A 14,547-nucleotide genomic window follows, 5' to 3' on the forward strand; every position below is an offset into this window, starting at 1 on the left:
GAGGAGTCTCCGTAGCTGCCCTTGCGCATGCGCCCGAGGCGCCCGTTCGGACTTCCGGTTTGAGAGCTGGACTAGGAGGCTGCGGAGCTGGGTTGGGGCCCGACCCTAAGAGGGTGAGGCAGGCCCGGGGGCAGAAATGCAAGTGGGTTGAGGGTCAGCCCCGAGAGGGAGACGCCCCCACGGGTAGTCGGAGGGTGCTCTCAGGGCGCCTTGGCCTGGTCGGAGGCCTCTGGAGGGACTGTACGACAGCTCCGAGAGTGACCTGGCCGGAGAGAGCGAAGACAAAGAGGCCGGAATCCCGCACCCGCCGCTCTTTGAGCTGAGCCCCACTCCCGCGAACCTCGCAGCCCTCCGAGCCCCTGGCCAGCAACCGAACTCGTCATCAGAAGACCCATTACTACTGCCCTCTCGGACTCCCTCTCTCCACCAACTGTGTGTGACTCCCTACGCCCACCGGCCCTTCTTCAGGAACCAAAACCAGTCCTCCCAATGCGCGAGGTTTCCCGTCAATAATTCCCGAACAGTTGCTGATCGTTTACTTCTGCTGTGAGGGAAAACAAAGACCAGTATTCAGTACTTGATTTTTGTCCCGGGTGGGAACTGGTAGTTGTGGAGTCTGAGGGGGCGGGGAGGATGTAAAGGGCCTCTGGAAGGACTTGCAGAGGTACTGGGAGAGATCAGCTGCGACCCGCTGGACAGAGGCTTTTTGTTGCCTTCAGCAGGATGGTGACTTGCCTTTAGATCCTCTCAAGCTCCAGGTTTCCCATATGGTTCAAACTCAGTTTGCAACATTGGTCAGGGGAGCTAAATGGGATCAGATTTGGGGGGAGGTAGAAGAAGAGCAGACAGTACTTTATTCTCTGCTGCTTCCCGGGGCTGCTGTGGAAGTCACCCAGAAATGCAGCCTTTGAAATGTCTCTTTCCTTCATGTTCAGTTTTGGCTTGCTATCCTGAAGTTGGTGCTACCTCAGATGGCCATGTGGAGTATATGGGAAAGCAGGCCAGCTTTTGGCGAGACTTTAGACCTATGAGTGTATTTCTTCTGATAGTGCCATCTCTCTCTACCCTAGGAAGAAACTCTTCTTACAGTGAGAGACTCATCTGCAGGTGATTCTCCAAGGACATGGGAAAATAGGTGTAAGCCCTCGAACCCTTAAGTGGAGGGGAGCTGCTTTCTGCTGTGAATGATGGCCAAACCCACTCTGAGAGGGAATGGCCCTAACTCTGAGACCTTCCGACAGCGCTTCAGGAGATTTCACTACCAGGAGGTAGCTGGGCCCCGGGAGGCTTTCAGCCAACTCTGGGAACTTTGCTGTCGTTGGCTAAGGCCGGAGGTGCGCACCAAGGAGCAGATTGTAGAATTGTTGGTGCTAGAGCAGTTCCTGACCATCTTACCTGGGGAGATCCAGGATTGGGTACAGGAGCAATGTCCAGAAAGTGGAGAGGAGGCAGTGGCTCTGGTGGAAGATTTAGAAAGAGAGCCTGGAAGACCTGGAAGTTCGGTGAGAAGGGAGGGGGAATTCTAAAGTGTGTGACTGGGAAGGGGCAAGGATAAAGGGCCCAATTAAGATATAGGCAGGTTTAAAGAGGGGCACAATCTCCTTTGGTGATGCTCATTCTTCTGGTCCTGGAACAGGTAACTTTTTCAGATAGAGCTTGTCTGGAGATGCTACCTGGGTGTACCTTTGCTACCCTGTCACAATGAGTTATTCATGATTTAACGGTGTTTTTACTTACGAGGGAAGAAAGGGGAAGTATTTTTTAGCTTGTAGTTGGGTTTACTAATTTGATCTTTTCCTTCTGGAGTTGCAGCTGCTCTAAGCTCATGGAGTAAGAAAGACCCTTGTTCACTGTTAAACCCTCTCCCCTTCCCCCCAACCCTAGCCATGTCCCAAGAGGATGAGCTCTTTTGGGGTATTAAATAATCTCCTCTGGGAGTGCCCCTCATTATAACCTTGCAGTGACAATTAATGGGGGTTGTTTCTAGGTCACAGTCTCTGTGAAGGGGCAGGAAGTGCGCTTGGAGAAGATGACACCCCTGAAATCATCACGAGAGTTATTAAGTGTTCGGCAGGAGTCAGTGGAACCCCAGCCCAGGGGTGTAACCAAGAAAGAGAGGGCAAGAAGCCCAGACCTGAGACCACAGGAGCAGATGAATCCAAAGGAGAAGCTCAGACCTTTTCAAAGGAGCGGTGAGGAGTAGATTCATATGGGAGGATAGGATGCCATTCTAAATTGGGAAGTAGGGTTGGGAATAGTGAGTGGGAAAGGGATTTTAGGAATTGAGTTGAAATTGTAGAGTATGCAGTTGTTGGAGACCTCCTGAAGGTATGTAGTTTAGCCCTCTGTTATAGTATTCTCATATTTCTTCTTGACGAGTCTGCCAGAGGATGGCTCCCCAATTTTTTTCAGAATTGGAACTATTTTATTTCCTCTTGGCAATGATGATACTAGGTCAGTATTTTCTAGATAAAAATTCTTTTCTATACTTGAAGGCACAGCCTTTCAGTCATTTTCCTTCTCCAAATTAAACTGTATTTTATTTCCTTAAGCTCTTCCCCAGAAGTGCCATTCTTTAAACTTACTAAGTTTTTGTTATTCTCCCTTGGAACCTTTAAGTCTTCCAAATATTATGTTAATTGTGGAGAACTAAATTATATTATTCCAGGGAGGGGCCTGGTAGGCACAGGCAGAATAGGAATTTTACTTTTGAATTTCACTATGTTCTCTTTCAGTATAGCTCAACTGATTATTTGGTGATCATTGTTTACTTGGTAACTCCCAGGACTCTTACAGCTTTCCCATTGTCTTTGTGGCTAGTGCTTATTGTTGTACCTGATTTTGTAGAACTCGTTTTTCTTCTTTGTACTTGGTTGAACTCTATTTTTTTGTTTTTTGTTTTTTTAATCATTTAACTTGAGGTTGTTTTGAATTCTGATCTTATCGTCTAAGATGCTAGCCTTCTCAGCAGTTTGTAAGGGCCTGTTTAGTAATTCAGATGCAATTCTACATAGAGACTTGCAGAATTAATCAGTTATTGAACACCTACATGTATTCTAATGCCTTGCAAGGTACTCTGCAATAAGCAAAGGTGCCTATTCTCAAAGAGCTTATGGTGTGATTGAAAGCAAATATGTGCTCAACTTAACTGTATTGAAACCATGCCAAACAATGACTTGTTACTCAAGTTGTGTGAGTACAGTAGGGGTTTGGCAGACTGGGCGATGAGGGAGGGCAGTAGGGAAGGCTCATGGAGGGCTTTGGCAAATATAGCTTCTCATAGAATGGGTTCCATTTGGATAGGATGGACTTAAAGGAAAGGCACAAAGTGATGAATAAATGTATGCTGCATTCTGGAGGGGAGTCTGATATGAATGGATAGTGCGTGGTAGGCATTCAGGTTAAGGTTCAACAGTATAGTGTTTGAACTGAGGACGCAAGAACCTGGAGTCAGGCAGGACAGTGACTGTTGCAGTTATCTGGGTGTGAGAGGATAAGGAGTCTAGACTTGGATGGTGGCCGGAAGAACAGAGGACATACTAAAGTGAAAAACTTTTAGAACTTGGTGATAGTGTGAAGGAAATGGATGAGTTGAAGTCCTGCCCGCCCCCACTCACGCCTGCTCCTCTCTCTCTGGAAATCACTCTTGAGTTTAGTTTTCTAGCCCCAAGCAGAGAACTTACAGGAGACAGGAGGTGCCTGTTCCCAGCAGTGCCAAGACCTGCCTGTAAGTGGTGAGGAAGGCTAGGGAGCAACATGGAGCATAACTGTTTGCTCTGAACACGCAAACAGAACCTTTTCCTCTCTTGTCACCCTGCACTGGAAAATATTCTCATTATTTGAGGTTTTGTGTACTTTCTCCAACCCACTGAACTTTCTGAAAACACTTCCTTAGACACTTTCTTTATAAAAGCCTCTTGGATTAAAAAAAAAAAAAAAAGGCAGATCTGAACTCAGAGGTGTTTTTATGATCAATCCAAATTATGATATCCTTTGTTTGCTTCCCTGCAAGCAGGATTTCCATTTCCTAAATCCGGTGTGGTCTCCAGATTGGAGCAAGGAGAGCCATTGGTCCCTGCTCTGGGCTCCAAGGAGAAGGAACTCTCAAGAGACAGTCACACAGGAGATAGACAAATGCATGCTGATCTGTTGTCATCCAAGAGAGAGAGAAGGACCTGGGTGGAACAGGATCACTGGGGCTTTGAGGATGAGAAGGTAGCAGGTGTGCACTGGGGCTATGAAGAGACCAGAACTCTCCTTGCAATTCTCAGTCAGACTGAGTTTTATGAGGCTCTCCGAAACTGTCACCGAAACAGCCAAGTGTATGGAGCTGTGGCTGAGCGGCTCCGGGAGTTTGGCTTCCTTCGGACCCTCGAACAATGTCGGACCAAGTTCAAAGGTCTCCAGAAGAGTTATAGGAAAGTCAAGAGTGGTCACCCACCTGAGACCTGCCCCTTCTTTGAAGAGATGGAAGCCCTGATGAGTGCCCAGGTTATTGCCTTGCCCAGTAATGGCTTGGAAGAGAGAGCCTGTTACTCTGGCCTGGTGGGCAGTGATGCTGAGACTGAGGAGCCAGGGCAGGGGGGTTGGCAGCATGAGGGAACAGAAGAGGCCATGGCTGAAGAGTCTGACAGTGATGAAATGGTCCAGGAAGCCACCACCCAAGACCCCGACAACTTGACTGCACCTGTTCTTTTTCGAAGCCCAAGTGGTAAGAAGTTTTCCTTTTGGGGGTTCTGTGGTTAGATCTGAGGAGTTATGGGACTGAATGTGCAGTCAGCAAGTTTAATGTCACTTTGTCGGCTTTGTCACTTAAACAGAACAAAGAGGTAACTTCTCAGTTCTATCTGTATTTCATTCTCTTTTGTGGGAAAATTAGATAATAGTAAGTAGGGAATAATTTTAGATATTTTAAAGAAATACACTTAGAAAATTCTAGAGAGCTCTTAAAAAGAATATCATTCCTGGGGCCCCTGGCTGGCTCAGTCAGTGGCGCATGTGGACTCTTCATCTTGGGGTCGTGAGTTCAAGCCCCACTTTGGGCATGGAGCCTACTTTAAAAAAAAGTATCATTTCTTCCATTTCCTTATTAAAATGTATTTCTTTTTCCTGATTATAAAATCATTTACTGCTGAGAAAAACCCAGAACTATATTAGCTTTAAGGAGAATATTTACTGAGCACCTTATACAAACTGGTGTTTTATCTTTTATTTCCCCACTTCTCAATGTCAATTTATTATGTGTTCCTTTCTACATAGCCTAGCCTAGAGAAGGACTGCCCGAAGTTAGAAACGTTTTCTAAGACTCCTCTATGAGATTTGCAACACACATAGTAAGAAATCTTGTTTTAACACTTTTTTGAAATATTATTTGCCTATGGAACTGTTTTTAAGTGTTATTTATTACTGTTGATATAAGTTGTATAACTATGTTGTTATGGAAAGAGCACTGAAATATGAGTCAGGAGGCCTTGTTTCTAATCTTGACCACTCATCACCTAGGCGACCTTAGTTATCTGACCATTTCAAAGTTTGTTTCCTCACATGTAAAATGGGGCATGGCAGCAGGACTACATCTGTAAAATTGCAGTTTCACTGTGAAGTGATTTTTTTCCTTTCATTTTTTTACTGTATGTGTTGTTACTTTGTGTTCTACTCTTCTTGTCTTCCTATCTTCCACTTTTTCCTTTCTCAAAATCTTTCATTCTTTTTGTCACTGGAGTAAGTGCAGGTAAACCACAGATGTGGCACATGTGCTAGCTGCTATTTTCATTATCTTTGTTCTTTTCATCTTTTTCCACTGCTTTTTCTGTTTTTCAATTCTTTCCCCCACTCCTTTACCTGCAGTAAGCGGAGGATAATGGAAGCAATGTCCTCTCCAGTTGGCTGGCCAGTGGGAGGAAGACTCTGTGAATCTCCTTTCCCTCTACCATGGGGACCTTCAGGGAGCAGAGTCTGTAATCATACTGAAGTAATATTAGCCCAAGGTGGGGGGGGGGGGGCTGCAGCACTAGTAAATGTTCAGGACAGGAGATGCTGTCTGCGCTGCTTCCTTCTTTCTGGCTTCCAACCAGTCCTTCAGTCCTAAGGATAATAAGGTGCATTACTATCAGGTCTTCTCTTGTACCCTTCAGGTCTTTGCTGTTACTGGGCTTGCATTTTTGAGACGGTGGCAAATGAAGAAGGGTCCTAATAGGGATTAGGCAAGTGTGAAAGTGTGAAAGAGACTGTTCTTTGGGGTCTTGAGTCATTCTTTGGAAAACTTAATTCATAAGGAAGTAGAGCTGGTGGAAAAAGAATGATCTGAGAAGTTAGGGATGACTCATGACAGTGATTGACTGGGTCTTATTCCTTTGACCAGTTATTTTCTAGTTGGGATCAGAATTCCAGAGAATCCCCATACTAGAAGAATGGGGAAAGGCATCCTGTACTCTTGACTCAGTGTATGTAATGACTGTTTCAGTGATCTGGTGGAAAGGTTTGTTTGTTTAACAGAGAGGGCGCAAGTGAGAGAGAGAGAGGGAGAGGGAGAGGGAGAGAGGGAGAATCCCATGCTGACAGTGCAGAGTGGGAAGCAGGGCTCAAGCTCACAAACCGTAAGATCATGACCTGAACTGTAGTCGGGTGCTTAACTGACTGAGCCACCCAGGCATCCTCCTTTTTTAATGGCTAAACAGAATGTAGGAATAAAGGTCCCTATGAAATTGCTATACAATATAGAGAAGCAAAACATTCTATAATGAGTTTGTATAGATTTGGGAAACATGAAGTGTTTTTATTTTTTCACCTAGAAGCCCAAGCTTAGGTGATTTTTCATTGTGCACTTGATAGGGCTGAGGAATTAAGGCTATAAAGCGTGCATTAAGTGGTGCTGAAATTTCTTTTCTGGTGGCAGGTGTACACTGGGGTTATGAAGAGACGAAGACTTACCTTGCAATTCTTAGTGAGACTCAGTTCTACGAAGCCCTCCAGAACTGTCACCGCAACAGCCAGTTGTATGGAGCAGTGGCTGAGCGGTTATGGGAATATGGATTCCTTAGGACACCAGAGCAGTGTCGGACCAAGTTTAAAAGCCTACAAACCAGCTATCGGAAAGTCAAGAATGGCCAAGCACCAGAGACCTGTCCATTCTTTGAAGAAATGGATGCTTTGGTGAGTGCCAGGGTTGTTGCCCCATCCAGTGATGGCCAGGAAGAGGAGACAGCCTCTTGCCCCATCCAGGAGGTCAGTGAGACTGAAGCTGAGAAGCAAGCTGAGGTGGCAGAAGAGACCATAGAAGAAGATTCTGAGGATGATGAAGAGGATACTGAGGTACCCTTAGAGGTTGTCATGACCCGTGCTCCAGTCTTATTCCAGAGTCCTAGTGGTAAGATCCTTTTACTTTTTTTTTTCTTTTAATTTTTTTTTTTTTAGTGTTCATTTATTTTTGAGAGAGAGACAGAGACAGAGCGTGAGCGGGGTAGGGGCAGAGAGACAGACAGAGAGGGAGACACAGAATTTGAAGCAGGCTCCAGGCTCTGAGCTGTCAGCAGAGCCTGACGTGGGGCTCAAACTCACAAACCGTGAGATCATGACCTGAGCTGAAGTTGGACACCCAACCGACTGAGCCACCCAGGTGCCCCAATCCTTTTACTTCTTAAGATTTAAGTAGCAAAGGGGAGGCAGTGGGATTTAGGAGAAAAATCCACAAACTGAAAACCAGAAGACTGGCCTCTATACCCAGCTCTCATGAATTCTTGTGACCACTTTATCTGTTCTCCATGTTTCCTTCTTATTAAAACAGCTCAGAGGGTATATAATTGATTCACCTGACTTGCCTTCTCATACTACAGCATCAGTCTGATGGCTGCAGACTTTATAAATTTGCTGTCTACATCTGAGCTGTTAGACAGTTTACCTAGCAGGGCATATGAAAGCTAACATCTCCCAAATAGCATGCTGTATACTCATAGTGCGATGAAGTTGATTTTAAAGTTCATTCTTATTAATGCTTTTTCCTCTAGTTCCACTATGTATTACCAGTTATATATCTGCTTTATTCACACATATGAAAACCTGATAACCTCTTTCTTCAGATACAGCTGGGCAAAAGTCTATGATTCCTGAGGGAATTGACCCTTTGAATCTTAACTGCTGTGTCAGAAAAAGAAATATTTCACTATGGCTTCCCTCCTTGTGGGAAGAATAATTCTGATTTTGGAGTCATTCATGTACATGAATCTGCATTCTCATGTCCATTAGTCAGCCGAGTGACTCAGAGCGAGTTATTTAACCCTGTAAGTTTGCTTATATATTAAGACCTACCTTATTAAGATTGACATAAACGAGGTACTATGGTGAAGCACCTAGCACAGTGCTTAGGCACATAGTAAGTATTTAATAAGTAATAATTTTCTTTTCCAAAAGTTCTTTAGATCTGCATTCCTCAAGGGTGTTCTGTGGAGCATTATGTCCATCGGGATATTAGTATGTTCCACTAAAAAATGCCTTCTACGTTTAGGAAATGCTCGATTACTCTCCTTGGAGGCTCACAGTACATACTCACATATTTAAGGTTTTGAGATTAAACTGAATCTAACAAATCTCTATCTCATGGGCATCTCATAAGACTGGGCTCTTGGGTAGAAATACTGTCTTTCAGGGGTACATAAGCAGGCTGACACTCAGTATTTCTTTGCTCTCAGATTTAGCTCAGAGAATTTGGGATCCAGAGTTTATCTGAAACATCTGAAAATTCAAAGTCCATTCACAAACTGAAAATCTGCAAGTATCTACAAATTCACATAACCTGGGCCTGGGAAGCCTGGTGTTTGGTTCTTAGAAGAATATTAAAGGGGTGTCTGGGTGGCTCAGTCAGTTAAGCATCCAACTTTGGCTCAGGTCATGATCTCACAGCTCATTGAGTTTGAGCCCCTCTGAGCTGTCAGCACAGAGCCCGGAGCCTGCTTTGGATTCTGTGTTTCCCTCTGTCTCTGCCCCTCTCTCACTTGTGCTCTCTCTCTCTCAAAAATAAACATTAAAAAAAATTTAAAAAATTTTTAAAATGTATTAAAAGCTTAGCTTGGACATTAGAGTAGTGCTTTTGGAACATTATGTGATTATTTTTCCATGGGAAAAGAGAATGTTTTCGGGAGATACTTTCTAGCAAAATTTCTCTCTCAGAAAGCCTTCTGTTCTTTGAAAGACACCAAATATTTTTCTACTCTGTTGTTATTCTCAACATAAAGGAATCTGAGGGGAAGGGGACTCATGTAGCTCTTCTGGATATAGGTGTTTCTCAGGGTTTTCCTGGGCATTTATGGACATATCTTAAAGCTGGTAAGTTTTACTTGTTATACTGAGAAGATTTTCTGAAGATCGTGGGTATCCAGGGAGAGTTAAAAGAATATATTAATCAGTCCCTGTACTAGATGAGAAGCATGTGATAGGTTACTAACTAGAGGAGTAAAAAATTGGAATTTTAATTGATAGTAGTCATTTGGGATGTAGTCTTCCTAATTTTTACCTTTAATAATCTAATGTGATACTTGCCTAAACCCTGGCACGTAATATTGAAGAAATGGATAACTTCTAAAATTCTATTTTCATATCAGGTTTTGAGGCTGGATTTGATAACGAAGAGAATGTAAAACGAGATATTTCTGAGGAAGTACAACTACATAGGACATTACTTGCAAGGTCAGAAAGGAAAGTTCCCTGGCATCTTAATCAGGGTAAAGGCAGTGACACTGAATGTAGATCAGAACAACAGTGGAAAAAGACCCCAGGGGAGAGAAGAGGAAAATCAACACTCCCAGAAAGGAGTTTAGGTAAAGTTCTAAATCATCAGAAACCTTATTTGGGAGAGAGACCCTATAAATATCTCAGATACGGCAAAAGCTTTGGTCCGAACTCCCAGCTCATGCATCAGATATCCCATCAAGTGGAAAATCCATATAAATGTGCTGACTGTGGGAAAAGCTTCAGTAGGAGTGCACGCCTCATTAGACACCGGAGAATCCACACTGGAGAGAAACCTTATAAATGTCTTGACTGTGGGAAAAGTTTCCGTGACAGTTCAAATTTCATCACCCATAGGAGAATCCACACAGGAGAGAAACCGTATCAATGTGGTGAGTGTGGGAAACGCTTCAATCAGAGCTCAAGCCTTATAATTCACCAGCGAACCCACACAGGAGAAAAGCCCTATCAATGTGAAGAGTGTGGAAAAAGCTTCAACAACAGTTCTCATTTCAGTGCACATCGGAGGATACATACAGGAGAGAGACCCCATGTGTGTCCTGACTGTGGAAAGAGTTTCAGTAAGAGCTCTGACTTACGTGCACATCATAGAACCCACACAGGAGAGAAGCCCTATGGGTGTCGTGATTGTGGCAAGTGCTTTAGTAAAAGCTCTGCTCTTAATAAGCACCGAGAAATCCATACACGAGAAAAACTTCTGTCACAGTCGGCACCTAAGTAAGCTCCTGAGAATTTAAAGAAAAGAAATATATCAAAATGGTTGGAAAAAGTCTGCCAATAGTGAGATCCATCTCCTATTCTCTGCCCAACTAGCTTAGGAAACACTCTAGGATTTACCCCACCTTTTGTTCCTGTTTTTCCTGGATCTGTGAATCCCAAGGCAGTCATCTTGAGAATGAGAGGATGATTTCAGTCCCTCTCCTTGCCTGTATTTGAAATGACAGATGACACCTTTACCTCTCAGTGCCTATGTTGTTCCCTTAATAGACAGGACTAGGTAGTAGATCCTATAGTTTTGATATATACCCTTATTTATTCATCCTGTTATTCAGCTGTATTTCAACTGGAAAAACTTATCACAGCACCATTTCAGGGAGAAGTTGTGAGACTTTTTCTAATTGAGTGGGTCTAGCTCTTTATATAGTAAAGGAAATGCAAGTAAGAATGGCTCTTCGTGTTCACATAAGCCTGTGCTCAGAATGACATTTGTCATGCACACTTCATTTACCTTACACGAGAGTTTAATGTCCACCTTGACTCTGACCTAGTAAAGAATTTGTCAAAAGCCTAGGTGTCTGTATGGGGAAACATTGTAAACCTTGTATAAATACTGAGTTATGAACCCTGAATTTCTTAGTTTCTTCCAAGTCTTAGATGTTCTCGAATAGAGTAATATTTAGAGCATCTAGTTTGATCTTTTTTTCTTCTTCCATCTCATCTGAATTTCATCTATCTCTTGTCCAGACGTGCAAAGAGCAAGCCAGCTGGATATGTTGAGAGAGAGAGCAGTTAAAGCTGCCAGTGGGGAATTGGCTGTGTTCCACACACTCCAGACACCTAGTTTAGTGTTATGTACCCCATGGGCACTTAATACTAACCTGCACTGAGCAGAAGCCACTGCCATATTCCCATGGATTAGGAAACAGACCACTTTGTGCCAACAACTCTAGCCTAATGGCAGGGAGGACAGATTATTTTTGGTCATTGGAGTTGCCAATACTTGCACACATGCACACGCACACATTCAACCGTACACACCTATTTTTAGAAGCTCTCAAACACAAGTATAATTCTGATCTATGTATAACCAAATAGTATTGAATTAATTGCCCATATATTCATAGTAGAGCACAAGGTAAACAGACTCTGTCCTTGTCCTTACAGTTTAAAACAGATGACACTGACATGGACAAACAATAAATGCACATGTAGAGCTGCAACAGTTTTAGAGAAATCTAGAAATACAGTAACATTATGCATAAATGTTAAGATCTAATGCATTATGATTTTCTATAAGAAAAATCTGGGAGGTATTTTTTTCTCTTTCTTCAGGAAGGCTTCATGAAACAGCAAGTGTTTAAAGGAAGGAGGGTTAGTAGGTAAATTAGAGTGGGATAAACTTTCCAAAATAAATCACAGAACTGAGTTCTGAGTGGGTGAGAAATGGGAAAATTGGGAAACAAGGTATTATGATAGAAGAAACACCAGTCTAAAGCAGTGCCTCAGGATCTGAGATGGTTTAGTAAGTGTGCTAGAATGTTTCTGAAAATGAGAGATTACTGTCTTTAGTATATTTATGTGTAGTTGTGTGTAAAAAGCATCGGTTGGTGTATCAGCAGATATGAATTCCGGTTCCAGATGTCTTGTGTGTAAGTCAACCTGTTTGTATCCATCTCCCTTTCTGTAAATCAGAATAACGTTTACACCTTAATCTGCCTCTCAGGGATACCATGTTAATAAAAAATTATGTCTATAAAGTACCCAGTGTTTCTTTCTGGTGTTCCCCCCCCCCCCAAAATGTACATGTGCAAGTTATTAAGTTGTTGCTGCGAGGAAAAGATACGTTTTTACCTGCTTTTTTAAAGCTCCCTATGTGGGCATACTAGAAATATGCCTGTTTGAATCTTTATGTTCTAGACTGAGAAACAAATTAGGAAGCGGTAAAAGAAAAATTAGAATAAAAATCATTCGTTGGTATCTGTATCTCTATTCATTGGGACAGTCCATTAGGGCCTGTGTCATAACTGGGCATGGAGAGTAAATCTTATTTTAAAACACCCAGGACCAGCCCTCCAAGCTACAGATGAAGAGAATGTACAAAAGGAATAGGGCAAAGGCAAACTCTTACTAAGAAATGCCTATTTCATCTCAAACTAGCTTACAAACCATTTTCTGCTACCCAATCTGCCACTCCTGAGGCAAGAAGCAAGAAATAATAGTCTACACATTCTAAGAGAGAAACCAAGGCTACTGTAGGTGGAGCAAGAGGATCTGTGCACCCTAACCTGCCCTTTTATTTTTTTTCATTTTTTTATGTTTATTTTTGAGAGAGCAAGAGACAGAGCATGAGTAGGGGAGGAGCAGTGAGAGGGGGACACAGAATCTGAAGCAGGGTCCAGGCTCTGAGCTGTCACCACAGAACCCGACGTGGGGCCCAAACTCATGAACCGTGAGATCATGACCTGAGCTGAAGTCGGACGCTTAACCTACTGAGACACCCAGCCTACCTGCCCTTTTAATACTCATAAGAAAACCTTTGTGGAGATGGAGCGGCATGTGTACAAAGGAAGCAAGAATGTATTAGCAGGAGCTAGATAGTCCTATCCTCCTCATTTGTTTCCCTAGTGCTGTTATTTCTTTTTCTTCATTTTTCCCATGGAATAATTAAAAAAAAAATAAACTCTACCCCCAACGTGGGGCTCAAACTCATGACCCCAAGATCAAGATTTGTATGCTCTAATGACTGAGCCAGTCAGGCACCTGTCATTCTTCCTTTGATTGCTTGCTATGGCCAGTGCCACAGAACTTAATAACATAGGTTTTCTCTGTGTTGCCATTTCTCTTTTACTATAATCAGAGTAGGGAGGCTGAGTCTTATCAACTCTGTAGAGAACCAATTAGGAAAGGGACAATAAGAGAGGGGCACTTGGCTGGCTCAGTCAGTAGAGCATGTGACTCTTGATCTCGGGGTCGTGAGTTTGAGCCCCATATTGGGTGTAGAGATTGCTTAAAAATAAACTCTTTTAAAAAAAAAGACGGGGGGGGGGGGCACCTGGGTGTCTCAGTGGGCTGGACATGTGGCTTTGGCTCAGGTCATGATCTCATGGTTTGTGAGTTCGAGCCCCTGGGCTCTGTGCTGTCAGCACAGAGCCCACTTCAGATTCTCTCTTTCACTCTCTCTCATTCTCCCTCTCTCCCTCTCTCTCTCTCAAAAATAAACATAAAAATGCTCTCCCTCTCATGCTCCCCCTCTCTCTCAAAAATAAACATAACAATTTTTTAATTTTTTAAAAATGTTTATTTTTGACAGAGAGATAGAGACAGAGCATGAGCCGGGAGGGGGGGGGGGGGTTGCAGAGAGAGGGAGACAGAATCTCAAGCAGGCTCCAGGCTCCGAGCTGTCAGCACAGAGCCCGACACGGGGCTCGAACTCACAGACTGCAAGACCATGACCTGAGCCGAAGTCAGACACTTAACGGACTGAGCCACCCAGGTGCCCCCCCCAAAGTTTTTTTTTTTAAAAAAGGAAAGGGAAGATGAGATATGAACACTCAATTCTTCCATTATTCAATTCAAAATCTAAAATGAAATCTACTCCTATATACTCAAATAACTATCCAGGGAGATGCGTATCTCAAAGTTTTCACATATATTCTCTGATATCACAGTACTTAAATAATAACAGATGTTAATATGGAAATATTTTCGTTAGGACCTTAAATTTCTCCTACACCCACCGTGGGGCTCTTTCAGAAACAAAACTCTGGAACAACTGGAAGTCAGATTACAGGCTGGATTGAAGCCCAAAGTACCTTAGAGTTCAAGAAATATTTGGCTGGCATAGCTCCATTATGGTCAAAATAAGAGAAGAGTAAGGTAGGAACATTTTAAAGAACCACCACCTTGATTCCATGGGAATTAATCATGAGAAGGGCAAAGTCAGATCTCAGAAGCTAGCTTTATCTGTCACTAGGGTCATTCAAAGTAGATTAACCCTGACTACTGGATATTCACAAAAATCCATGGTATGTAGTATAGCCTGGGGTTTCGGGGAATACTTAAATGAAGGGAGTCTGATTAAAATAA

The 14,547-nt window shown here is 43.1% G+C and overlaps 1 protein-coding gene across 6 annotated transcripts; it reads left to right on the forward strand.

Annotated features, from left to right (window-relative positions):
- Nucleotides 1-9: 9 nt before the first annotated feature.
- ZSCAN29 (zinc finger and SCAN domain containing 29) lies at nucleotides 10-13,661 on the forward strand. Of its 6 annotated transcripts, none has more exons than XM_015064857.3 (6): nucleotides 10-113; nucleotides 1,071-1,502; nucleotides 1,988-2,192; nucleotides 4,016-4,711; nucleotides 6,896-7,366; nucleotides 9,594-13,661. In XM_015064857.3, the coding sequence occupies exons 2-6, from the start codon at nucleotides 1,185-1,187 to the stop codon at nucleotides 10,460-10,462; spliced, it is 2,559 nt and encodes an 852-aa protein (XP_014920343.3). In that variant the 5' UTR covers nucleotides 10-113; nucleotides 1,071-1,184; the 3' UTR covers nucleotides 10,463-13,661. The 6 variants fall into 6 exon arrangements, with proteins under 6 accessions (XP_014920343.3, XP_026922892.2, XP_014920340.3 ...); XM_027067091.2 differs by having other exon boundaries at nucleotides 50-758; XM_015064854.3 differs by having other exon boundaries at nucleotides 50-573.
- Nucleotides 13,662-14,547: the final 886 nt, after the last annotated feature.

Source organism: Acinonyx jubatus, chromosome B3 (genome assembly GCF_027475565.1).
Source record: "Acinonyx jubatus isolate Ajub_Pintada_27869175 chromosome B3, VMU_Ajub_asm_v1.0, whole genome shotgun sequence".
In the NCBI taxonomy this organism is placed as follows: Eukaryota; Metazoa; Chordata; class Mammalia; order Carnivora; family Felidae; genus Acinonyx; species Acinonyx jubatus.

Coding starts and splice junctions, on each gene's coding strand:
- ZSCAN29 (XM_015064857.3), top strand. CDS start 1,185: ATGATGGCCAAACCCACTCTGAGAGGGAATGGCCCTAACTCTGAGACC. Junction 1,503..1,987: donor CTGGAAGACCTGGAAGTTCG/GTGAGAAGGGAG, acceptor GGTTGTTTCTAG/GTCACAGTCTCTGTGAAGGG. Junction 2,193..4,015: donor CAGACCTTTTCAAAGGAGCG/GTGAGGAGTAGA, acceptor CCCTGCAAGCAG/GATTTCCATTTCCTAAATCC.